A 26,510-nucleotide genomic window follows, 5' to 3' on the forward strand; every position below is an offset into this window, starting at 1 on the left:
GTGGATTCTAAAGGTGAGGGTGCAGGCAGGGAGTGGACACCCAGCTAAGGTCTCCCCCAGGGTACTTGCTGCATACCATTCCAGAGTCTGCCCAACCTTCTGCTCACATCTGCCTCCCCTGCTTCTCCTGTCCTTTGCCTGCAGAGGCCAGATGAGCAAGGCCTGTGTGAATTCTCAGATCAGAAACAGTGGGAGACACTCAGCAGGAAGTGTGTGACAAAGCCCCAGGCCAGTCTCCTTCCAGAGACTTCTATAGCATCCTATGCCTGTGGCCAGCTTGACTCTGGGCATGCGTGTGGCCACGACTGTGATTTACTCTGCCTCAGTGCATTCACGGACAGAGCAGGGTGCTGCATCAGGTGCCTTTCCCAGTTCTGTGACAAAATAACTGACAAAAGTTAATGATGGGTGGTTGCTCTGTGAGGAGGGACACAGTCCCTGTCATACTGCATCCAGTCGGGACAGCCATAAGCTTAGCAGGAATAGATGATCTGTGTTTGCTCAGCTTGTTTTTTGCTTTTGGTTATGTGGAGGATCCCAGCCCAAGGAATGGTGCTGCCTACAGTCAGGGTGGTGGCTCTCTCTGGAAATGTCCTCACAGACACACATGGAGTATATCCCCTAGGGGACTGCCAATCCAGTCAAGTGTAAAGATGATCTCAGACCCTGTCTTTGCCACCAAGTGGACTGTGCCTCAGGAACTCAGGTCACAATTGTGCAATTGATGTCAGATGGCCTCTAGAGAAGCAGTGTCATCTCACAGTGTCTCTCATGGAAACCCTGAAGAGTCTTCCTGGGGACATCCAGACCCTCTAGCTGAGGTGGAAGTCTACCATGCTGCCTAGCCTTGGCCTTTTATATTATGACCATGTTCGCATCGACACTCACCTTCCTGTCTCCCCAGTCACCTCCCTTTCAGTGATTATAGTGGCACTTGGGAAGTGAAGGCACTCGTGACAGGATCTCCACACCTGTCTTCCCCACCCCTACTCAGTGCTTCTTGAGTCTACTGCCTTGTCTTCCCAACTGTGCCCTAAAGTGTTTAAGAAGTCTAGAAAGAGCATAGGGTTCTGTCAGTTCCTTCTAGCCTGACTCAGATGCCCCTTCCAGGGAGCCCTCTTAGATTCCCTGGCAGGGCTTCTTGGACTTTGCTAAGGTTCCACTCAAGACTCTCAACAATGAGAGGGAGGGAGGGAGCAAAGAAATGATAATTACTGTTTCAGCAAACCTTTATTGTTGCAGAGACAGAATCAAAGTGCACAGGAGGGGGTGGGGTTTGGTGAGCCTGGGGACAGCCCACGGAGTTCAGAGAGCTGAGTTCATGCCTCACCTTCCTCAGGATCTTTCTTGGTCTCCTTCTCCACCTCAAGCTGCTTCTTCTCCTGCTGATGGCTCCTGTCCTAGAAGATATCAGGGAGGAAAATTGAGTGAGTAAGCCAGGGGTGGTGGCACACACCAGGGTTGGGGAATACTGAGGCAGAAGAATAGCTATGAGTTGTAGCAGGGTAGCCTGGGCTGCAAGGTTAGATGCAAAATCAAAACAAAACAAAATAGAAAAATTAGGCAGAACAAAAATCTGGCAAAGTAGGTCAGCCTAAGGGGCAGCTTGAAGTCAGTCCAGCCTTAACCAGAGCGCATGAGAGAATGGTAGAAGAGGATATAGGCCACATGTGTCCTCTGACATCTACACATGTCTCATGGCGTGCTTGTGTACCCACGCAATCACACATGGACACACACTAGCTATGAATACATATATTTTAAGTGTGTGTGTGTGTGTGTGTGTGTGTGAAGCACTGTTGTTGGTCACAATGGCAGAGTAGTGTCAACCAGCTGTGTCTTAGATCTACCATGGCTCCCCTGGTGTCAGAATGGTTGTTGTAAGCCCTCCTAATAATGCGAGATTTCTTGTGTTGTGGTGACCCACCAACCATGTTTTCGTTGTCACTTCATAACTGTGATTAGGCTACTGTTATATATCATAAGTATATGACCTGCAGGACACCTGACATAAAGGTTGGGACCAACCATTGAGAACCACTAGTCTAGGCTAAGTTGTCCCTCATCTCTGAGTTATGGATTATTCACAAAATTGAGCGTGAGCAGAATCCCCCAAATAGCAGGCATTATCTAAATACTTCTGTCCACAGGTACAGGGTGAGACTACAGGCCCCATTGGTTTGGAGGTTTGGAAGTCATGTTGTGAAATGGCTCAATGGCAGTGTCTGTATGCAGGTACCTCCCCCAGGGAATCCTGGGGCTGGTGGTAGCAGGAATGGCTCAGGTGACCAGATAATGAAGTCACAAAAGTATTGAGTATGTCTAGAACTATATGCAAGCTCATTGGTTGATCCCATGGCTTGGCCTGGGTGAAAGCCAAAGCTGATGTGGCCTCTCCCTCCTCACAAGTGTAGACAGAACATGCGGAGACCTAGGGTCATCCCTGCCTATCAAAGTCATCGGGGCTTGCTGAAGTTGGGGTGGCATGGAAGATGTCTATCAAAATTCCTGCTTGGATAGGTAGTGAATATGAAAGGCAGGGACAAACCTGGGACCCTGGCACTGGCTGTTCCCTCTGTGACCCCCTCCTGGTCGTCCTCTTATCCTCCACCAGCTTTCCAGGATCTCCTACTTAACCTCACCCACCTGAGGCTCACTGCCCATCTAGGATCTCTGTGGATCACAGCTCTCACAGTAGGCAGGAGAGTTCTTAACAGCAAGATACCTCCCTTGCTCAGATTCCTGAATGAGATACTCGCCCTTTCTGGGCCGCTAGGGTCACTGACAATGGGAGCATTGCTGGGGTGCTATCATACAGCCTCCTCATTTACCTTTTTCCAGTCGACAAATATGATTTCTGATTCATCCATGCCCACATGTTTGACAGCCTTCTGGAATACTTCCTGCAGCTCAGGGGTGATATCTGTCTGGCTTTTTAGCTGCAAGAGAGAATGGATCCAGTGATGTGATGGGAAAGGGTCCAGAAGATGGGAGACCAGGTAGGGATGTGGGATGTGGGTGGGTGATCAAGAGTAAGGAAGGCCCAGTGCAGCTGTGGACCAGGGATGAGAGGACTGTACTCCTGAGGGACAGTCCCCGTTTCTTCACATCCTTCAGGTCAAAGGCAAGCATAAAGGCCTCATGTTTCTTCAGCACTGTCAGATGGGCAAAGGTCTCTACTCCTCCTCCTGTAGGAGGAAGTGATTGTGAATCACTAGAATGATGCTGTAGTCACATCTCCAAGGCTCGGAAGTACATAGCTATGGACAAGTGCCTGGGGCTCCCTGGGGCTGCCAAATCCTCTGTTAGATGCGCTTCCCATTCTTCATAGATATAGAATGGCTGTGGCCTCAGAAAGGGCCCTTGGTGGTGTGGTGGTGGGGCATAGTTCAAACTTCCTCTTAAACATTGAAACATCACCTTGTGGAGTGGCAGTGATTAAAAGCTTAGCCTGTCTGATCTGTCCCACCAGCATTCAGCTGTACTCCTCAGTGCTGTACCAGGTGACATGGTGGCATGACTGAAGTCACTGGCTTCCCATCCCACGAGTTTCCACTCTTAGCTCACAAAGGGTCATAAAGAAAGGTCAAAGCAAGTCTGGCCTGGCAGCTGGACTCCAGTGTGAAATCTCCTTCCACTTTCAAGCCTCAGAGAGTGAATTCACAGACCTAACTCCCCTGTTCTGCTGTCCCCTTATACCCTTGCAGTACCCTCCCAGAAAGCCGTGAGTTCCCACCCTCACTATACTTGGAGAGGGTCCCATTCTCTGTATGGATTTCTAGAAGGGTGGAGTTATAGACACAGTGGTCATCTCTAAAAAGCAAAGAGAGAGAGGACAACTGATGGAGAGGTGATCTGACTAAACCGGGGTGGGGAGTGGGCAAGGGGCAGGTAGACAAGAAAGCTGTCCCCATTCCTGAAGGTGGGTGGGGAGGCCAGGCAGAGCCAGTTTGCTCAGGTCTCTAGGCATCTGGGAATGGATACCAGGGCCAGGGTGGGCTGGCTGTTACAAGGACTCACATGGTGTGATACTCTCGAAGCTCCATCGTGTCATTTATCAATTTGGGGGTAAGGTAAAAAAATACCATCTGCATCTTTTGAATTTCCTGCCGGTAATCAGGCTTTAGGTCTGCCACAGGAATAAAAAACCATTTGTCAGATAGCTGGGGAGAAGCAGGCACACAGATGAGCAGGGCTTGTAGTATGAACATTGGCAGTCAGCCGTGCTGTGGGGCAAGCAAACAATGGCTTCTGAACCAAACCTGGGAAGACTGAAGCTCCAATGGGCAACTCAAAAACCAGCCATGCTACTGCTCTGTCCCCTACTGAGAGACCTCAGTGATGCTTCTGGGTTTGGAGGCAGGGGGATGCCACCAGGTCTCCAGGAGAGGAAAGGGCAGTACAAAGGAGCCCAGAGATGAACACAGACACCAGGGAAGGGAAAGCCCAGAGGAAAGAGTAACCTCCTACAGTGAACAGGTCCAGGTGCCAGGCAGACACTTACCCAGCCTAGGGTCTCATTGGTGATAGGTTCGCCTATGGTGATGCCTGCATGTTCTGGGTTCTGAGCTTCCAACAGAGGCAGTAGGCTCAACATGACAAGAACTGTGTGCAGTGCCATGCTGAGGACAATCAGAGGCACCAGGGCAGGGAAGACATAACTGGTGGCTTTTATAACAGGGTATGGTGAGGACATGGGAGTACAGACAGGGGCAGGAGAGCCCTGGCACAAACTCACCAGCACTTGGGAAATATCTTGTGCAAAATGGTCCCTAAGGCAGCTTTGTGCAGCTCCCTCAGCTTGCTGGCCCCAACACAGGCTCCTGCCACACACCAGAGTGGCTGATTTATGGACAATTGTAGTACAGGGTTAGCCTGATGATACTTAGGTCCCAGACAGGGGTCCCATCCCTCTGTTATCCCATGAAGCGGTCTAACAGGAGTGAAACCTACACATATATCAACCGCCCGAGGGTGATAAGAAGGGGTCACAGGTCAGGGTTCTTTATGAACTTAAAAGACACTTAGGGGCTCAAGTTGAGGGCCAAGAACAAAGGTGAATTAATTTTCAAAGGAGTGTGATGTTCCTGGGGAGCCCCTACCAGCCTAGAGGCAGCCAAATGCACAACAAGGAGGGGTGAATCTGAGTTGAACATCGAGTTCAGCAAAGCTCCCAATATCTACAGCAGGAAAGGATCTGCCTAGGACAGTGTGTGCCCAATCCAGGGTCTGTGCCCAGCATCCAGTCAATATCTGGTTCTTGTTCCTGCCTGATCTTTGTCTACATAATGAACACTCTGAAAAAGTATTGCAGGGACAGTCCTGGTGACTCCCGCTGAGGTACAGAGACATTGCTGGGAGCTTGAGATTACAGTGAGCTGCTTCAAAACATCAATACAGCCAACGTGTTAGAACACGCTCACAGTGTCGTGATCTATTTCAGCAAAATCCACACAAATACACACTCACACACTGGCAGACTTAAAAATCTATTTTTGTTATAAGAGCTAATGAAGAAAAATAATGAACTTAAGAAAGGGAAAAGAAGTCTTCAAAGCTACCTGTGGCTGTGCTGTATATCCAGAGCCTGTGGATTCTAAGGGCGAGGGTGCAGGCAAGGAAGTGGACATCCAGCTAAGGTCTCCCCCAGGGTACTTGCTGCATATTATTCAAAATCTGCTCAGGCTTCTGCTCACATCTGCCTCCCCTGCTTCTCCTGTCCTTTGCCTGCAGAGGCCAGATGAGCAAGGCCTGTGTGAATTCCCAGGCCAGAAACAGTGGGAGACACTCAGCAGGAAGTGTGTGACAAAGCCCCAGGCCAGAGTCTCCTTCCAGAGACTTCCATAGCACCCTATGCCTGTGGCCAGCTTGACTCTGGGCATGCGTGTTGCAGCGACTGTGATTCACTCTGCCTCAGTGCATTCACGGACAGAGCAGGGTGCTGCATCAGGTGTCTTTCCAGGTTCTGTGACAAAATAAGTGACAAAAAGCTAACGACGGGGGTAGTGGGGGTGAGGAGGGACACAGTCCACCAAGACATACTGCATCCAGTCGGGACAGCCATAAGCTTAGCAGGCAGAAATGATTTGTGGATGCTCAGCTTGTTTTCTGCTTTTGGTTAAGTGGGGGACCCCAGCCTGAGGAATGGTGCTGCCTACAGTGAGGGTGGCAGCTCTCTCTGGAAATGTCCTCACAGATACACATGGAGTACATCCCCTAGGGGACTGCCAATCTAGTCAAGTGTAAAGATGATCTCAGACCCTGTCTTTGCCACTGAGTGGACTGTGCCTCAGGAACTCCGGTCACAATTGTGCAATCGATGTCATCTGGCCTCTAGGGAAGCAGTGTCATCTCACAGTGTCCCCCATTGGCACCCTGATGAGTCTTCGTGGGGACATGCAGACTGTCTAATCTAGGCCCAAGTCTACCATGTCGCCTAGCCTTGGCCTTTTATACTGTGACCCTGTTAGCATTGACATGAACCTTCCTCCCTCCCCAGTCACCTCCCTTCCAGTGATTAGAGTGGCCCCTCTGAAGTGAAGGCCCTGTGACAGGAACTGTATACCTTTGTTCCCCTCCCCCTCTCACTGATGCTTGGGTCTCCTGCCTTGTCTTCCCCAGCTGTGCCCTAAAGTATTTAGGGATTCTAGGAAGAGCATCGGGTTCTGTCAGTTTCTTCTAGCCTGTCTCTGATGCTCGTTCCAGGAAGCCCTCTTAGATTCCCTGGGCAGGGTTTATTGGACTTAGCTAAGGCTCCTCTCAGGACTCTCCACGAAGGGAGGGAGGGAGGGAGAAAAAGGAAAGAAGCAAAGAAATGATATTGACTCTTTCAACAAACCTTTATTGTTGCAGAGACAAAATCAAAGTGCACAGGAGGGGGTGGGGTTTGGTGAGCCTGGGGACAGCCCACGGAGTTCAGAGAGCTGAGTTCATGCCTGGCCTTCCTCAGGATCTTTCTTGGTCTCCTTCCCCAGCTCAAGATTCTTCTACTGACTGCATCTATCCTAGATGATATCAGGGAGGAGAGCAGAGTGGGTGGTGGCACATGACTGGGTTCAGGAATACTGAGGCAGGAGGATTGCTATGAGTTGCAGCATGGTAGCCTGGGCTGCAAGGTTAGATGCAATAACAAATCAAAATAGAACAAATAGGCCGAACAAAAATCTTGGCAAGGTAGGTAAGTCTGAGTGGCAGCTTGAAGTTCAACCAGCCTTAACCAGAGCCCATGAGAGAATGGTAGAAGAGGACATAGCCCACAGGTGTCCTTTGACATCCACACATGTCTTATGGCAAGTTTGTGGACATACACTCACACACAAGAACACCTTCCAACACATGCACACATAGACACTCACAAAATGCACAGACACATGCACACACACACACATGCACACACATATACACACAGAAACATGCACATATACACACACACTCTCACACATACACATTCACACACACCAGCAATGAATATACATATTTTAAAATGAGTATGGGGGGTAAACACAGTTGTTGGCCACAATGACATGGTAGTGTCAACCAGCTGTGCCTTAGATCTACCATGGCTCCCCTGCAGTGGCAGAACAGTGGTTCTCAGTCTTCCTAATAATGTGAAACTTTACATGTTTTTTGGTGTGTGTGTGTTGTGGTGCCCCCCAACCATGTTTTTATTGCTCCTTCATAACTGTGATTAAGCTACTGTTATAAATCTTAAGTATATGACCTGCAGGACACCTGACATACAGGTTGAGACTCATCCTTGAGAACCACTAGTCTAGGGTAAGTCGTTCCTCATCTCTGAGCTCTGGTTTATTCACCCCATTGAGTGTGAGCAGAACCCCCCAAAGGGCAGGCATTATCTAAACACTTCTGCCCACAGGTGCAGGGTGAGTCTACTGGATCCACTGGTTGTGGGGTGGCGAAGCCATGTTGTGAAATGGCTAAATGGCAGTGTCTGTATGCAGGCACCTCCCCCTGGGAATCTGGGAGCTGGTGATGCCAGGAAAGGCTCAGTTGACCAGAGAATGGAGTCACAAAAGCATTGAGTATCTCGAACTACATGCAAGGTGATCGTTTGATCCCATGGCTTCGCCTGGGTGAAAAAAGAAACTGATGTGGCCTCTCCCTCAGCACAAGTGTAGACTGGACATCAAGGAGTCTCAGTGTGGGTCATCCCTGCCTATCAAAGCCATCGGGGTTGCTAGAGTTGGGGTGGCATGGAAGATGTCAATCAAAACTCCTGCTTGGATAGATAGTGAATATGAAGGGCAGAGAGAAACCTGGGACCCTGGCTCTGGCTGTCCCTCAGTGACCCCTCCTGATCTTCCTCTTATCCTCCACAAGCTTTCCAGGATCTCCTACTTAACCTCAGCCACCTCAGGCTCACTGCCCATCTAGGATCTCTGTGAATCTCAGCTGTCACAGTAGGCAGGAGAGTTCTTAACGGCAAGATACCTGCCTCGCTGAGCTGCCTTAACCGGAAGCTTGCCCTCTCTGAGCCTCTAGGGTCACTGACAATGGGAGCACTGCTGGGGTGCCATCATACAGCCTCCTCATTTACCTTTTTCCAGTCAAAAAATATGATTTCTGATTTATCCATGCCCATGTGTTTGACAGCCTTCAGGAATACTTTCAGCAGCTCTGGGGTGATATCTGGCTTTTTAGCTGCAATGGAGAAGGGATCCAGGGTTGTGCTGGGAAATGGTCCAGTAGATGGGAGGCCAGGTAGGAATGTGGGATGTGGGTGGGTGACCAAGAGTTAGGCCCAGTGGTGCTGGGGACGAGGGCTGAGAGGGCCCTACCGCTGAGGTACAGTCTCCGTTTCTTCTCATTCTTCAGGTAAAAGGCAAACATGAAGGCCCCGTGTTTCTTCAGCACTATCATGGGGGCAATGGTATCTCCTCCTTCTTATGCAGGACGAAGGCCTTTGTAAGTCACTAGAATGATGCTGTGGTCCCCATCCCCAAGGGAAGGAAGCACATAGGTATGGACAAGTGCCTGGGGCTCCCTGTGGCTGCCATGTGTTCAGCCTCCGTTGGGTCAAAGCCTCAATTCCCATTCTTTATAGATATGGTCCGGCTGGGGACTTGGATAGGGCCCTTGGTGGTGTGGTGGTGGGGCATAGTTAACACTTCTGCTTAAACATTAAAACATCTGCTTCAGTACAATTAAAACATATGAGTGGCTGATCTGTCCCACCAGCATTCAGTTTCCCTCCTCAATGCTGTCGCTGACGACAAGGGCAGAGGGGTGCTGAAGTCACTGGCTTCCAAACCCATGGGTTTCCCCTCTGAGCTCACAAAGGTTCAAAAAGAATGATCATAGCAAGTCTGTCCTGGCAGCTGGACTCCGGTTTGAAATCTCCTTCCACTTACAAGTCTCAGAGTGTGATTTCACAGACCTAACTGGCCTGTTCTGCTGCCTCCTTGTACAGTTGCAATACCCTGCCAGAAAGCCATGAGTTCCCACCCTCACCATACTCGGAGAAGGTCCCATTCTGTCTCTGGAATTTCAGATGGTTGGTGTAAGATTCACACTGGCCACCTCTAAAAAGCAAAGAGAGAGTGGACAACTGATGGAGAGGTGAACTGACTATACCGGGTTAGCGAAGGGGCAACAGGCAGGTAGCCAAGACAGCTGTCCCCATTCCTGAAGGTGCATGGGGAAGCCAGGCAGAGACAGTTTGCTCAGGTCTCTAGGCATCAACTCATGGAGGCCAGGTAAAGGGTGGGCTGGCAGTTAGACGGACTCACATGGTGTGATACTCCAGAAAATTCATTGTGTTCCTCAGGCTGTGGGTAATGTAAAAAAAATACTGTCAGCCTCTTTTGAAGTTCCTGCCGGGCCTTAGGATTTCGGACAGCCGCACAATGAGAAACCATTTGTCAGAGAGCTGGGGAGAAGCAGGCACAAAGATGAGCAGGGCTTGTAATATGGACATTGGCAGTCAGCCGTGATGAGGGCCAAGCAAGCAATGACTTCTGAACCATACATGGGAAGACTGAAGCTCCAATGGGCAACTCAAAAATCAGCCATGCTACTGCTCTGTCCCCTGCTGAGAGACCTCAGTGATGCTTCTGGGTTTGGAGGCAGGGGGATGCCACCAGGTCTCCAGGAAAGGGAAGGGCAGTACCAGGAGTTCGGAGATGAACATAGACATCAGGGAAGGGAAAGTCCAGAGCAAAGAGTAGCCACCATCAGTGCCCATGTCAAGGTCCCGGGCAGGCACTTACCCAGCTCAGGGTCTCATTGTTGATAGGTTTGCCTATGTTGATGTTGGCATGTTCTGGGTTCTGAGCTTCCAACAGCAGCAGGAGGCTCAACATCACAAGAACTGTGTGTAGCTCCATGCTGAGGGCACTCAGAGGCACCAGTCTTGGGAAGAGATAACTGGTGCCTGGAGGATGCAGTGCTTTTATAACAGGATGTGGGGAGGGCATGGGACTGCAGCCAGGGACTGTAGAGCTGTGGCACAAACTCACCAGAACTTGGTAAATGTCTTGCACAAAATGATCCCTCAAGCCAGGTTTGTGCAGCTCCCTCAGCCCGCTTGTTGAGACAAAGGCTCCTTTCCTACACCAGAGTGGCTGATTCATGGTCAAGGGGGGTACATGGCAAGCCTGATGATACTTAGGTCCCGGACAGGGGTACCATCCCTCTCTCATCTCATGAAGCTGCCTAGCAGGAGTGAAACCTACACATACATCAACCTCCCAAAGGTGATAAGAAAGGCTTCCAGGTCGGTGTTCTTAGTGAACTTAGAAGACACTTAGGGGCCCAAGTTGAGGGCCAAGAACAAAGATGGTTTAATTTTCAAAGGAGTGTGATGTTCCTGGGGACCCCTACCCAGCCTAGAGGCAGACAAATGCCCCACAAGGAGGAGTGAATCTGAGTTGAACATCGAGTTCAGTAAAGCTCCCAGTATCTACAGCAGGAAAGGATCTGCCTAGGACAGTGTGTGCCCAATCCAGGGTCTGTGCCCAGCATCCAGTCAATATCTGGTTATACTTCCTGCCTGATCTTTGTCTACATAATGAACACTCTCGAAAAGTATTGCCAGGGACAGGCCTGGTGACTCCCGCTGAGGCAGTCATTGCTGGGAGCTTGAGATTACAGTGAGCTGCTTCAAAACATCAATACAGCAAACGTGTTAGAACATGCTCACAGTGTCGTGATCTATTTCACTAAAACACACAAGCACAAACATACTCACACACTCACACTCTGGCAAACTTAAAAATCTATTTTTGTTATAAAAGCTAATGCAGAAAAATAATGAACTTAAAAAAGGGAGAAGAAGTCTTCAAAGCTACCTCTGTGTGCTGTGTATCCAGAGCCTGTGGATTCTAAGGGCGAGGGTGCAGGCAGGGAAGTGGACACCCAGCTAAGGTCTCCCACAGGGTACTTGCTGCATATTATTCAAAATCTGCCCAGGCTTCTGCTCACATCTGCTTCCCCTGCTTCTCCTGTCCTTTGCCTGGAGAGGCCAGATGAGCAAGGCCTGTGTGAATTCCCAGGCCAGAAACAGTGGGAGACATTCAGCAGGAAGTGTGTGACAAAGCCCCAGGCCAGAGTCTCCTTCCAGAGACTTCCATGGCACCCTATGCATGTGGCCAGCTTGACTCTGGGCATGTGTGTGGCCACGATTGTGATTCACTCTGCCCAGTGCATTGACAGACAGAGCAGGGTGCTGCATCAGGTGCCTTTCCAGGTTCTGTGAGAAAAATTGACAAAAGTTAATAATGGTGGGCTCGTGTGTGAGGAGGGACACAGTCCACCATGACATACCTCATCCAGTCGGGACAGCCATAAGCTTAGCAGGTAGAGATGATTTGTGGGTGCTCAACTTGTTTTCTGCTTTTGGTTAAGTGGGGGACCCCAGCCCGAGGAATGGTTCTGCCTACAGTGAGGGTGGCGGCTCTCTCTGGAAATGTCTTCACAGACACACATGGAGTACATCCCCTAGGGGACTGCCAATCCAGTCAAGTGTAAAGATGATCCCAGACCCTGTCTTTGCCACCAAGTAGACTGTGCCTCAGGAACTCCAGTCACAATTGTGCAATCGATGTCAGTTGGCTTCTAGGGAAGCAGTGTCATCTCACAGTGTCCTGCATGGGCACCCTGAGGAGTCTTCCTGGGAATATCCAGACCCTCTAAACGAGGCCTAAGTCTACTGTACCGCATAGCCTTGGCCTTTTATACAGTGGCTGTGTTAGCATCGATATGAACCCTCCTTCCTCCTTAGTTACTTTTTCCTCAGTGATTATAGTGGCACTTCTGAAGTGAAGACACCTGTGACAAGAACTGTTCACCTATGTTCCCCTCCCCCACTCACTGCTGCTTGGGTCTCCTGCCTTGTCTTCCCCAACTGTGCCCTAAATTGTTTGGGGATACAAGCAAGAGCATTTGGTTTGGTCACTTCCTTCAAGCCTGGCTCAGATGCCCCTTCCTGGAAGCCCTCTCAGATTTTCTGGGCAGGGCTTCTTGGACTTAGCTAAGGCTCCATTCAGGCCTCTCCAGGAAGGGAGGGAGAGAGGTAGGGTGAGATGGAAGGAGGGAGGGAGGGAGGAAGTAAGGGAAAGGAAGGGTGCAAAGAAATGATATTGACTCTTTCAGCAAATCTTTATTGTTGCAGAGACAGAATCAAAGTGCACAGGAGGGGGTGGGGTTTGGTGAGCCTGGGGATAGCCCATGGAGTTCAGAGCTGAGTTCATGCCTGGCCTTCCTCAGGATCTTTCTTGGTCTCCTTCCCCAACTCAAGCTGCTTCTTCTCCTGCTGACCACACTTATCCTGGAAGATATCAGGGAGTAGAGCAGAGTGAGTAACCCAGGGGTGGTAGCAGAAGCCTGGGATGCTGAATACTGAGGCAGGAGGATTGCTATGAATTTCAGGGTAGCCTGGAATGGAAAGTTAGATGCAAAAACAAAACCAAATTGAACAGGACAGAAGAAAAAACCTGGCAAGTTAGGCAAGCCTGAGGGGCAGCTTGAAGTTCATCCAGCCTTAACCAGAGCCCATGAGAGAATGGTAGAAGAGGATATAGCCCACAGGTGTCCTCTGGCATCCACACATGTCTTATAGCATGCTTGTGTACCCACACAGTCACATATACACACACACTCACACAGGAACTCACATGAATACACATGCACACACATTTACTCACACTCACACAAATGCACACACTCATGTACACACACAAATGCACACACATATCCATGTGTGCTCGCGCGCGCGCGCACAGACACAGACACACTAGCAATGTATACATGCATTTTAATGTGAGTGTGGGGTGTAAACACTGTTGTTGGCCACAATGGCATGGTAGTGTCAACTAGTTCTGTCAACTAGCTCTGTCTTAGATCTACCATGGCACCCCTGCAGTGTCAGAACAGTGGTTCTCAGCCTTCCTAATAATGTGAAACTTTACCACGGTTTTTTGTGTTGTGGTGACCCCCAACCAGGTTTTCATTGCTACTTCATAACTCTAATTAGGCTACTGTTATAAATCATAAGTATATGGCCTTCAGGACACCTGACATACAGGTTGAGACCCACCCTCGAGAACCACTAGTCTAGGGTAAGTTGTTCCTCATCTGATCTCTGACTTCTTCACCCCATTGAGTGTGAGCAGAATTCCCTAAATGGCAGGCATTTTCTGAATACTTCTGTCTACAGGTGCAGGGTTCGCAGCTGGGGGATGAGGTGGGGGAAGTCATGATGTGAAATGGCTAAATGGCAGTGTCTGTATGCAGGCACCTCCCCCGGGGAATCCTGGGGCTGGTGATGCCAGGAAATGCTCAGGTGACCAGAGAATAAAGTTACAAAAGTATTGCGTATCTCGAACTACATGCAAGCTGATTGGTTGATCCCATGGCTTTGCCTGGGTGAAAGCCAAAGCTGATGTGGCCTCTCCCTCAGCTCAAGGTTATACAGAACATCAAGAGGTTTCGGCATTGGTCATCCCTGCCTATCAAAGCCATCGGGCTTGCTGGAGTTGAGGTGTCATGGAAGTCGTCAATCATAACTCCTGCTTGGATAGCTAATGAATATGAAGGGCAGAGAGAAACTTGGCACCCTGGCACTGGCTATTCCCACAGTCCCCACTCCTGGTCTTTCCCTTATTCTCTAAAAGCTTCCCAGGATCACATACTTAACCTCACCCACCTCAGGCTCACTGCCCATCTAGGATCTCTGTAAATCTCAGCTCTCACAGTAGGCAGGAGAGTTCTTAACAGCAAGATACCTACCACGCTGAGATGCCTTAATCAGAAGCTTGCCCTCTCTGAGCCTCTAGGGTCACTGACAATGGCAGCACTGCTGAGGTGGTATCATACAGCCTCCTCATTTACCTTTTTCCAGTCGACAAATATGATTTCTGATTCATCCATGCCCACGTGTTTGACAGCCTTCTGGAATACTTCCCGTAGCTCCAGGGTCATATCTGGCCTTTTGGCTGCAATGGAGAAGGGAGTGTGATTTGTTGGGTATCAGTCTCGCAGAAGGGAGGCCAGGTAGGGATGGGAGATGTTGGTGGGTGACCAAGAGTAAGGCCCAGTGCAATTGTGGACCTCAGCTCTGAGGTGCTTACCATAGAGGGACAGTCCCCGTTTCTTCTCATCATTGAGATCAAAGGCAAGCATGAAGGCCCCATGTTTCCTTAGCACTATCAGGTGGGCAAAGGTTTCTACTCCTCCTTCTGCAGGAGGAAGGGCTTTGTGAGTCACTAGAATGATGCTGTAGTCCCTATCCCCAAGGCACAGAAGCAAAAAGCTATGGACAAGTGCCTGAGGCTCCCTGAGGCTGCCATGTGTTCAGCGTCTGTTGGATGACATCCTCACTTCTCATTCTTTATATATATCGAATAGCTGGGTCTTGCATAGGGCCCTTAGTGGTGTGGTGGTTGGGCATAGTTAACACTTCCTCTTAAACATTAAAACTTCTGCTCAGGGACAATTAAAACATAAGAGTGTCTGTTCTGGCTCACTAGCATTGGGTTGTCCTCCTACATGCTGTCGCTGGTGACATGGTGTGTGGCTGAAGTCACTGGCTTTCCAACCCATGGATTTCCCCTCTGAGCTCACAAAAGATCATAAGAATGGTCAAAGCAAGTGTGGCCTGGGAGCTGGACTCTGGGTTGAAATCTGCTTCCACTTAAAAGCCTCAGAGAGTGACTTCACAGAAAAACTGCCCTGTTCTGATCCCCCATCAGACCCTTACAATACCCTCTAGAAAGCAGTGAGTTCACACCCTCACCATACTTGGAGAAGGTCCCATTTTCTCTCTGGAATCCTAGATGGGTGGAGTTATAGACACACTGGTCACCTCTAAAGAGAAAAGAGAGAGTGGACAACTGAGGAAGAGGTGAACTGACCAGCCCAGGGTAGGGAAGGGGCAAGAGGCAGGTAGACAAGACTCTGTCCCCATTCCTGAAGGTGGGTGAGGATGCCAGGCAGAGCCAGTTTGTTCAGGTCTCTAGGCATCCAGGAGTGTAGTTCAGGACTGGGGTGGACTGGCTGTTTTAAGTACTCACATTGTTTGAGACTCCCGAAGCTCTATTGTGTCGTTTATCAAGTTGGTGGTAAGGTAAAAAAATTCAGTCTGCATCATTTGAATTGCCTGCCTGTACTCGAGTTTTCTGAAAGCTGCGCCCATGAAAAACCATTTGTCAGAGAGCTGGGGAGAAGCAGGCAAACAGATGAGCAGGGCTTGTAGTATGTACCTTGTAAGCAAGTCCTGATTAGTGACAGGCAAGCAATGACTTCTGAACCATACATGGGTAAACTGAAGCTCCAGACCAGAATCCCATGGGCAACTCAAAAATCAGCCATCTTACTGCTCTGTCCCTTGCTGAGAGACCTCAGAGTGATGCTTCGGAGTTTGGAGGCAGGGGGATGCCACCAGGTCTCCAGGAGATGCAAGGGCAATACCAGGAGCCCAGAGATGAGCACAGACATCAGAGAAGGGAAAGCCCAGAGGAAAGAGTAGCCTCCTACAGTGAACAGGTCCAGGCCGGGGCAGGCACTTACCCAGCCTAGGGTCTCATTGGTGATAGGTTCGCCTATGGTGATGTTGGCATGTTCTGGGTTCTGAGCTTCCAACATCGGCAGGAGGCTCAACATGATAAGAACCGTGTGCAGTGCCATGCTGAGGGCACTCAGAGGCACCAGGCCTGGGAAAAGATCATGGGTGTTTGGATGGTGCAGTGACTTTTATGACACGCTGTGGGGAGGGCATGGGACTGCAGCCAGGGACTGTAGAGCTGTGGCACAATCTCACCAGCACTTGGGAAATGTCTTGCACAAAATGTTCCCTCAAGCCAGCTTTGTGCAGCTCCCTCAGCCTACTGGTCCTGACACAGGCTCCTGCCCTACATCAGAGTGGCTGATTCATAATAAAGGTGTGTACAGTGCTAGCCTGATGATACTTAGGTCCCAGATAGGAGTCCCATCCTTGTCTTATCCCATGAAGCTGACTAGCAGGAATGAAACCTACACAAACATCGACCTCCCAAGGGTGCTATGAAGGATTCCCAAGTCAGGGTTCATAGTGAACTTAGAAGACTTGAGCCCTAAGTGGGGCTCAAGTTAAGGGCCAAGGACACAGATGGATTAGTTTCCAATGGAGTGTGATGTTCCTGGGGACTTCTTCCCAGCCCTGAAAGTAGCCAAGTGCCCAGCAAAGGGGTGAATCTGAGTTGACCATCGAGTTCAGCAAAGCTCTCAGTATCTACAGCAGGAAAGGATCTGCCTAGGACAGTGTGTGCCCAACCCAGGGTCTGTGCCCAGCATCCAGTCAATATCTGGTTCTAGTTCCTGCCTGATCTTTGTCTACATAATGAACACTCTGGAAAAGTATTGCAGGGACAGTCCTGGTGACTCCTGCTGAGGCACAGAGACATTGCTGGGAGCTTGAGATCACAGTGAGCTGCTTCAAAACATCAATACAGCAAACGTGTTAGAACACGCTCACAGTGTCATGATCTATTTCCTGTGTCCTCCATAAGTTCTCATGTTTCAGTGTAGTCAGGGTTATGTTTTAATGATACATAACTTGTCATTCACTTACTGTGTTCTAATTTCATGACAACCCCTCTTTAACCTGTGGCCATTTCTTTTGTATGTTTCCTCTTCTGATATGTGTCAGAGCAACATACTGCCTTTAAAAATTAGTCTACCAACAGAAAGGAAAACAAAACATGAGTCACCTCCAGTATCATGTGTGTAAATGTTTCTAATGGCATTATTCAAAGTAGCCACAAACTCCAAGCTCTTAAGTGCCTACCACCAGGAAAATGAGAAATGGGTTGTGACATTTCATGCAAGCATGGTGTTGCTTAGCAACGGAGAGAAATGAACGACTGATAGATTTGACCATACAAATGCAGCTCGACAACATTATTGCCAGCAGATCGCCCAGAGGTGGGGTTGTGTGAGCCTGTTTACAGGGCGTTCTAGAGGATCCAGACTAATTGTAATGATATTAATCAAGTCAGTGACAGTGACCACCTAGGGCAAAAGGAAGGGGCCACAGATGGTCCTGAGAGCCCCCTGCCGTGGAGTGGGCTGTACAGGGCCTAGGAGAACTTGCTGAGCTGGAGACCCAAAACATATGTGTTTTGTTGTATTTATACAGTCTTAAGAAAGTTTCTCTCTTCCCAGAGGAGAAACAGCATAACCATGAGGAGCCCAAAAGCACCAATGATATATGTTCTGTCCCAAGTTAGCAGTGCGCCAGAAATCATAATCTCTCTGTTTGTGCCTCTCTCTGTCTCTGTTCTCTCTCTTATACACACACACACAAACACACACACACACACACCCCTGTACTGGTACACACTGGCAGATTTGTTAGACATTCATGTTCGTTTATCTATGGAAGGCTGGTTCTAATAGCAAAGTGTGTAGTCTAATCTCTCAGTACTGCCACAGGGGAGTGATTTTCTACATCTGAGCCTTGTGGTCAACATGTGACTACCAAAGTGGCTTCAGGGCATGGAGGAGGTTTGAGAGAGCCTAGAAGTGAGAGAGGGCAAGTGGATTAGACTCCAATTCCTCCTGCTTTGCATAAACACAATAGACTGTTTCAGGAAGGGCTCTTGCTTCAGGTAAAGACAAAAGTCCATGTTCTTACAAAGTAGGCTGTGGAAATTTTTCTGAGTTGAGACCAGGAATTTGTGCAACGTGCTGAGAACCGGCTTGACTGTGGCTGTCACACTCTCAGGCTGAGGACACACAAAGGAGATTCCAGACACTGACAACCAAAACCTGAACCTTGGAAATAGTTTCTAGTTGTACAAAACTTAAGGACAAGATATGATGCATGATATGAACACGCCAAATGCATACTTTAATTTTTTGTTTGTTTTCATTCATTCATTCACCTTACATCCTGACCCCGTGGATCATCCTCTCCCTCCTCTCCTCCCAACCCCCTTGCTTTCTCTTCAGAAAGAAGAGACCTCTGACGGATACCAACCTGGCCTGGCATATACAATTGCAGTAGGAGTAGGGCATGTTCTTTTATTGAGGTTAGACTAGGCAGCCCAGTTGAGGGAAAGGGATCCAAAGGCAGGCAAGAGAGTCAGAATCAGCCCCTGCTCCTAGTGCTAGAGGCCCTGAAATGGTCAGCTCCTGTAACCAGGCAAGATTCCCAATGGAGGGATGGGGACACCAACTCAACCATAAAAGCTTCCACCCACAATTTTTTCTGCCTACAAAATGTCCGTGGATAAAGAGGGAGCCGAAATTAGGGGAATGGCCAATGAATGACTGGCCCAACTTGAGACCCATGCCAGGAGAGAAAGCCCACCCTGGCACTGTTAATGATATTCACCTATACTTGCAGACAGGTATAGCGTGTAGTTTTTAGCTACCCCACATATGATCCTGGGAAGGCTGCACTATCAGCCACCCGCTCAGGGACTCTTTGGATCCTTGGATGAAAGACACACAGGAATTAGCTTGTCTTTAACATGCTTTACTGGCTCAGTGGCTGGGCACTTCTAAGCCTCCCGAGGCTAGCGTGTCCTTCCTTCCAGTACTCCTGGCTAAACACCTTCCAAATCTACCTTTAACTGCCTGATTACCTTCTGTGATGCCCATTGGTTTTTGCTGCCCAAGACACTTCCGAGCTGCCCTTTCATGGGCCGCTTTCCCTTCTGTCTATGTTTTAGATGATCTTCCCTGAAGCTCTGAGTCTGTTCCATCTCTCTCCCCGCAAGTACGATGATCTCCTCTCTCCCTGCATCTTAGCCTGAGCAATTCTAAGGGCCCCACCCTGTCTCCCTTTCCCCATCCATTGGCCGCTGGCATTTTTATTGATCCATCAAAAACCAGTTAGGGGCAAGGACCTTCAGCATCCGTACATGCAGATTCCCAATTAAAAGCGTCAGAATCCCTCCTTTACAGGCACAAGCCTAGCACCACTGTCATCTGAGAGGCTTCACCCAGCAGCAGCTGATGGAAACAGATACAGAGACTCACAAACATTAGGCAGAGCTCTGGGAATCTTTTAGAAGAGGGGAGGAAAGATTGAAGGAGCCAGAGAGGCCAAGGACACCACAAGGAAACCTGCAGAATCAACTCACCTGGGCCCACTGGGGCTCCTAGAGACTGCACCGCCAATCAGAGAGCATGCAGGGGGCTGACCTAGGCGCCCTACACATATGTAACAGGTGTGGTTTGGTTTTCATGTGGGACAACCAAACATATACTTTATAATACCAGCTTTATTTACACACCTTTGCTTTAGAACATGAAGATCTCTAGAACGCTGATCCACGGGTTCAAGAGCAGGAATCTAATGGGTAGCCTGCATGGGCAAGAGCGACTTTGAGGAAAATACTGTTTCTTTCCTCAGAAACGGTGTGTGGTTCTTGCTATCATCGTGGTCACTTAGGCTGTCCCTTGGGGTCTGACCACCCATGTGGCTGGCCAAGTGATTTCTCCAAGGACACTTAGCACCTTGCATCTGCCCTCCAGGGACTCTTAAGCACCTTAGAAACTGAAATTCTTGTCCTTCCTGTCTCTCCATCTGTCCCTGGCACAGTGATTAAAGTCTGTGAGAAAGGAGAGAGGGGGAAAGGTCCCTGTGTGACCTTAGGCAATGGACTTAACTTCTCTGGGCTTTATATCTCCATTTGTTATCACCACACTGACTGGGTTGTGAAGGAGATTCCATCAGTTCCTAACTGTAAGATGTTTGTCCACTGACAGAGCAACCTTCACCATCAGCTCAATGGCACACTCGGATGAACAGGGGTAACAAAAAGAAAGAAGAGAAAGCCAGACCTGGCTTTGTCAATCACACTTCGGAGTCCACTTTTGAAGGCACTAAAATGCAAAAACATGCTGATCACTGGCTCAAGAAGGTAGGACAGTTCTCTATTATATGGATGAAGAAACAACTGTCACAGATAGGTTAATTGTGCTAGAGAAAGACACACAGTAATGGAATGCAAGTGACGTTACAGCTAAGACGTGAGGACCATTCTCCACCTCCTGCAATGGCAGCAATGAGGAGAACTGCTGGTTCTAATTAGAACATGTGGGTCAAGGCTGAGAAAACACACCAAAGACTCCTGGAACAAGTCCAGACCCTGTTTGGAGATCTTGGCAACTTCCACATGACTGACCTCTGCGGACTCTAATCCCCTTGCCTGGAAGCTCAATACAGAATGCACACGTCTCTCAAGCCACACACCTGAGATGAAAGCATAACACACTTTGTACTGGTGCAAGGGGTATGGCCAGTGAGCGGGAACCACCTCCTGCACTGTGAACGCGTATGGTACTATTCTTGGCTTGAACCATATGTGGCTGGCCTCTATAGACTGTATAACGAAGCCTGGACATGGTGGCATACATCTGTAATCCCAGCAGTGGAGGGCTGTCGCTGGGCAGACTCCTGGTGCTCAATGGCCAGCCAGCTAGCTAACTTGACAAGCTCCTGACCAAATGAGAGAGACCCTGTCTTAAGAAATATGATTGTATTGCTCTAAGAAAAAAATATCTGAGGTTTGCCTCTAGCCTACACACACACACACACACACACACACACACACACACACACACACACACACACAAACACACACACACACACACACACACACACCATACACACACGCAGGTGCACATACATACACACCTGTGCAACAGCAGTAGACTACTATTCTGCTCTATTACTGTGGACAGATAGCTCTCCCTGAGGTTGACAGGCAACATAGAGCATTGTTCTTTTTATGGAAAAGTGAGACCCCTCTCAAGACCCTGCCCCTGACAAAAAGCTAAACCGAGAACTTTCAGTGTCTTCCTGTCTGTCTGTCTGTCCTCCTCCTTTCACAGGATGCTGGACATGGTGGGGTGAGCTGGCCTTGGCTGATATTGCAGCACAGTGGACAGATCAAACACAGCCAGACTTGAGCTTTTCCTGGAAGCCCAGCCTACAGGGGAACCCATCCTGGTGACTTCCTAACACCCAGGTTGTGCAATGGAAGGTTGAGAAATGTAGGAATTCTGGTGTAGAGAAAAAGCTACAACCTGCCTCTTCTGGGAAAAAAAAAAACTGGCCAGGTCACAGACCCATGGATCAGAAGCAGCCCTTCCTGCCGGCTCTCATCCACAAAGCCACAGAGACGCTACTGACACCATCAGGGTTCTGATCCCCAAGCCAACCTCTGCTCTGTACTCCCAGCTCTGCTGTCTGACACCTGCTCAGCTTGGCTCCAGGCTCCCATTGCAGCTTGGATCCATTACCCCCACCCCACCCCCACCCCATCCCCCAGTCTCTATTCTTAGCAAAGCAGCCACTTCTGTTGTGTGTGCCCAAGCTTCCCTGTTGCTACTCTGTCATCTGAAGGGAATTCCTGGCTCTTCTCAACATACAGATGAGCAAGGCTTGTTTCCTTCCCTGCAGACTTGGACTCAGAGCCATGCTGATGTCTGTATACCTATGTCGGTAGTTGGTGTCCATATTGCTCAGCACACAGAAGCATCTCAAATCAGTAACGTCAGACTTTCTCCCACACCTTTCCTAGGCAGGTGTTATGAATTCTCTCATGTGCAGATGTTACTCACAATAGCAGAAGCAGGGCACAGTCACATTTATCATCCCACAAACTGATAACTGGAGATCTGTCCACCATAACTACTTCAGGCTGACATTCCTCTGTTTCCCTTGCTTAGTTTCTCAGCAGACTTTATAGTAGGTAAAACATTATCATGGTATGTGTTGCTTTTGTATATATGTAGATGTGCATTCATTTATGCATGCATGAGTGTGTGTACATGAGGAGTGTGTACGCATGTGTGTGCATGTAGAGGCCAGTGGTCAACCTCGCTGTCATTCCTCAGGAAGTGTCTGGCTTATATTTTGAGGCAGGGTCTCTCACTGATTTGGCAAGCTCATTGATTTGGCAAGGCTGACTGGTCCTCAGGCCCCAGGCATCCTCCTGCCTCAACTGTCCCTTTGCTAGGATTACAAGTGTATACCTATCATAGGATCAGAGGTGAGGAGGACACAACATCTGTCCAAACACCATTGGGAGTAATTGACGCCAGCGGGACCCAGGCACACAGGGACTCCACCAGACCAGTGGCACAGGTTCCTTCTGGTCTGGGCCTGTTCCCTGAGCAGACCTTGGGCCCAAACTCTGCAGCCAGACCCACAACACCCAGAGGAAGCTCCACTCCCAGGCGCTCCAACATGCCCAGGATCTCAGGGTCCCAGAAGCAGCTTGACTCCCAGGAACTATGTATGACACACCTAGGATCTCAGGATCACAGAATCACAGGACCACAGAGACAGCTTGACTCTGAGAAGTTCTGACACAACCATGATTACAGGAAGAACGAGCTCCAGTCAGATATAGCCAGGGCAGGTACCACTAGAGATAACCAAATGGCAGGAGGCAAGCATAAGAACATAAGCAACAGAAACAAAGGTTACTTGGCATCATCAGAACACAATCCTCCCAACATAGCAAATCCTGGATATACAATCACACTGGAAAAGCAAGATTCAGATCAAAAATCACTTCTCATGATGATGATAGAGGGCTTTAAGAAAGACATAAATAGCTCCTTTAAAGAAATACAGGAGAACCCAGGTAAACAGCTAGAAGCCCTTAAAGAGGAAACACAAAAATCCCTTAAAGAATTACAGGAAAACACAAACAGGCAAAGAAATTGAACAAAACCATCCAGGATCTAAAAATGGAACTAGAATCAATAAAGAAATCACAAAGGGAGACAACCCTGGAGTTAGAAAACCTAGGAAAGAAATCAGGAGTCATAGATGCAAGCATCACCAACAAAATACAAGAGATAGAAGAGAGAATCTCAGGTGCAGAAGATTCCATAGAAAACATTGACACAAACAGTCAAAGAAAACACAAAAAGCAAAAAGCTCCTAACCCAAAACATATGGGAAATCTAGGATACAATGAGAAAACCAAACCTAAGGATAATAGATATAGAAGAGAGTGACGATCCCTAACTTAAAGGGCCAGTAAATATCTTCAACAAAATTATAGAAGAAAACGTCCCTAACCTAAAGAAAGAGATGCCCATAAACATACAAGAAGCCTGCAGAATTCCAAATAGGTTGGAACAGAAAAGAAATTCCTCCCATCACATTATATTCAAAACACCACTAAACAAAGAAAGAATATTAAAAGCAATAAGGGAATAAGGTCAAGTAACATATAAAGGCAGACCTATCAGAATTACACTAGACTTCTCACCAGAGACTATGAAAGCCAGACGATGCTGGGCAGATGTCATACAGACTCTAAGAGAACACAAATGCCAGCCCAGGTTACTATACCCAGCAAAACTCTCAATTACCATAGATGGAGAAAACAAGATATTCCATGACAAAACCAAATCTACACAATATCTTTCCACAAATCCAGATGTACAAAGGATAATAGATGGAAAACACCAACACAAGGAGGGAAACTACGCCCTAGAAAAAGCAAGAAAGTAATCTTTCAACAAACCTACACAAACATAACTCCACCTGCAACAACAAAAATAACAGGAAGTGACAATCACTTTTCATTAATATCTCTTAATATGAAAATATTACCAACATATCCTAGTCAATAGAAATTTGAAAATATGAGGAATTAGAAATTTGTTGGCTGTCATCCCGTGGTCTCTCTAATTTGGTAATGGGAGAAATTGGTCCAATATTGTACAGTCCATATGCACTGTCTGCTTGTTTGTATGTGACAGGGTCTTGCTGTGTGCCACATAATGGTCTTGAAATCATGCTTCTCTTATCTCAACCTCTCTATTAGTAGAATTGTTTATTTGATGTTTTTACACTATACTATGGTTTTCAGAACAGCTTACACATTTCAAAATTATGTATACAGCCAAAAGAAACATAGACAATTAATTTGGGAGATGGCTTGTGAGAACAACAAAGAGTGAGACTGAATGTTTTGCTTAATATTTATAATTATTGTATCAATTTTGAAGAAGAGGACCTTATAGGTTACTCTTTTTCTGAGATGAGTGCTTTTCAAAATCATCACAGCCAATGAACCAGAATCTTAGGTGAGTACCTAATGTCTGTGCTACCCTCCAAGCAGAACCATTGTTCATTGAAACAGTTGATGAATGATTTCATGGATAGACCATCTTAAAACACACATCATTTCTTAAATGAATGTAACCTGTTCCCTGTGGGTTGAGAATGATGACAATCACTCAAGTCAAATAGCTTTGACCATAGCAGGAAATCTGTATCCAAATAATCGTGCCTACAATTCATTCCTTGGCCCAGCAGAACTGTCAACTCTTAGCTTAGCTACTATGGTAGTAAAATCCTTTGTTGATGTGAGGGACATTGAAATACAGCCTTATTACAATGAACTCCAATGTCTTAAAATTGTTCTTATTTTGGATTTGTACCACAGTAAGAGCCAAGATTTTAAAACTCTACTAAAAACAAAATAAAACAAGCAAACAAAGAAACAAAAAGACTTTATCTACTTATGTTCATTTAATAACATGTCCTCCATTTTTATGATTGGCATAAAAATCCCAGCACTCAGGAGGCAGAGGCAGGCAGATTTCTGAGTTTGAGGCCACCTTGGTCTACAAAGTGAGTTCCAGGACAGCCAGGGCTATATACAGAGAAACCCTGTCTCAAAAAACATATATATATATATATATATATATATAGTTGAATATAATAAATATAGTTCAATTTTTAAAAATATCTTTTAAGTATGAAATAACATTAACTGTCATATTCTGTGGATCTCTGATGCCTTTGAAGACCATCTATCTATATATAGCAGAACTGAATTGTCAAATATTGATTATTTTTAGCTAGTTACTATTTGAATAACTTTGAAAACACTTTATTGTAATTAACTAAATTAGAATCTAATATGACCATGACTATCAACTTTTATTACTTAATCATACTAAACAGTATGTAATAGCAGATATCAAAAGGACTGGGTTGTGTTCTTAAATGAGTTGCATAGACACAATGCCCATCTAAGAGTAACAAAATTAATTTGAAATTTTATATCAGTATACAAAGAGTTATACCAATGGAAACTTTTTTTTTAGATTATTCATTTACTATATGTAAGTACACTGAAGCTGTCTTCAGACATACCAGAAGAGGGCATCAGAACCCGTTACAGATGGTTGTGAACCACCATGTGGTTGCTGGGATTTGAACTCAGGACCTCCGGAAGAGCAGTCTGTGCTCTTAACCGCTAAGCTATCTCTCCAGCCCCACCAACGAAAACATTAAACCTGTATCAGTATCCAAAATTCTGTAGCAGTGTAAGAAAATATAACTTCAATTCTGCATCAAAATGTAAAACAGCAACAACAACAGCCAAAATCTGGGACTTGAACTCTGGTCCTCACACTTGGACAGCAAAGTCTTTACTAACTGAGCCATCTTCCCAGCCCTGGTATGTGGAGCTTTAAAACCAGGCCCTGTGGCAAAAAACGTACCCTTCCTTCTTGTCCACCTTGTTCAATTGGTGTTGCTGTACCCAGGACCACCTTTCTGTAGTAGATCCCCAAGTAAATTGCACCCTGTCCAGCTACTTCTTTCTTTGCTCTCATGGCACCTGCAGTCACTAAACATTCTGGGGCGGGTTGACCCAGAACAATGAGATGTAACAGTATCACTGTCAAAATGAAATTAGAAACAATGTATGGTTCAACACCAAGTGCAAACCCCTGAGCCCCATCCCCTGAGTTTGGAGTGCAGCTGGAAGAGGAGGGACCATGACAGGACTGCTCCAGGCTTAGGGGCTTGGATAGCGAATGGCTCTTCCTACACTTTGACGCCCCACTTTCAGAACTCTGGGCAGACAGCACTTCTATTGTCCTGAGCTTTAAACTCCAAGCCCTAGTGAGGGCCTCTGCCTCAGCAGGACACCCTCCACCCATCTTCTCACCTTCTGCAGAGACTGCCTTTGAGCACCATGAAGAAGCATCAAACCACAGACTCGTCTTTCCATTGC

The 26,510-nt window shown here is 47.6% G+C and overlaps 2 protein-coding genes across 5 annotated transcripts; both read right to left on the bottom strand.

Moving 5' to 3' along the window:
- Positions 1-1,219: 1,219 nt before the first annotated feature.
- On the bottom strand, positions 1,220-4,621 carry LOC110293531 (alpha-1-acid glycoprotein 1-like). Of its 4 annotated transcripts, none has more exons than XM_021161380.1 (6): positions 4,505-4,621; positions 4,021-4,163; positions 3,743-3,813; positions 3,076-3,188; positions 2,832-2,927; positions 1,320-1,400 (listed from the first exon to the last, which is right to left on the bottom strand). In XM_021161380.1, the coding sequence occupies exons 1-6, from the start codon at positions 4,619-4,621 to the stop codon at positions 1,320-1,322; spliced, it is 621 nt and encodes a 206-aa protein (XP_021017039.1). The 4 variants fall into 4 exon arrangements, with proteins under 4 accessions (XP_085694566.1, XP_021017039.1, XP_021017038.1 ...); XM_021161379.1 differs by having other exon boundaries at positions 2,832-2,939; XM_085838439.1 differs by having other exon boundaries at positions 3,737-3,813.
- Positions 4,622-12,599: 7,978 nt separating this feature from the next.
- LOC110293750 (alpha-1-acid glycoprotein 8) lies at positions 12,600-16,195 on the bottom strand. Its single transcript, XM_085838442.1, has 6 exons — positions 16,027-16,195; positions 15,531-15,673; positions 15,254-15,324; positions 14,589-14,696; positions 14,350-14,453; positions 12,600-12,787 (listed from the first exon to the last, which is right to left on the bottom strand). The coding sequence occupies exons 1-6, from the start codon at positions 16,141-16,143 to the stop codon at positions 12,707-12,709; spliced, it is 624 nt and encodes a 207-aa protein (XP_085694568.1). The 5' UTR covers positions 16,144-16,195; the 3' UTR covers positions 12,600-12,706.
- Positions 16,196-26,510: the final 10,315 nt, after the last annotated feature.

This window comes from Mus caroli, unplaced genomic scaffold (genome assembly GCF_978045245.1).
Source record: "Mus caroli unplaced genomic scaffold, Mus_caroli_1 scaffold_6, whole genome shotgun sequence".
NCBI classification, from domain to species: Eukaryota; Metazoa; Chordata; class Mammalia; order Rodentia; family Muridae; genus Mus; species Mus caroli.

What these genes read in the sequence shown, in the direction of transcription:
- LOC110293531 (XM_021161379.1), bottom strand. Translation starts at nt 4,621, where the DNA reads ATGGCACTGCACACAGTTCTTGTCATGTTGAGCCTACTGCCTCTGTTG. An exon ending in TGGGACCCTCTCCAAGTATA is followed by an intron (nt 3,189 to 3,742) that starts GTGAGGGTGGGA and finishes TTCCTCCTACAG; the next exon opens with GAGGAGGAGTAGAGACCTTT. An exon ending in GACTGTCCCTCAGGAGTACA is followed by an intron (nt 2,940 to 3,075) that starts GTCCTCTCATCC and finishes TCTCTCTTGCAG; the next exon opens with CTAAAAAGCCAGACAGATAT.
- LOC110293750 (XM_085838442.1), bottom strand. Translation starts at nt 16,143, where the DNA reads ATGGCACTGCACACGGTTCTTATCATGTTGAGCCTCCTGCCGATGTTG. An exon ending in CTTCGGGAGTCTCAAACAAT is followed by an intron (nt 15,325 to 15,530) that starts GTGAGTACTTAA and finishes TTTTCTCTTTAG; the next exon opens with AGGTGACCAGTGTGTCTATA. An exon ending in ACGGGGACTGTCCCTCTATG is followed by an intron (nt 14,454 to 14,588) that starts GTAAGCACCTCA and finishes TCTCCATTGCAG; the next exon opens with CCAAAAGGCCAGATATGACC.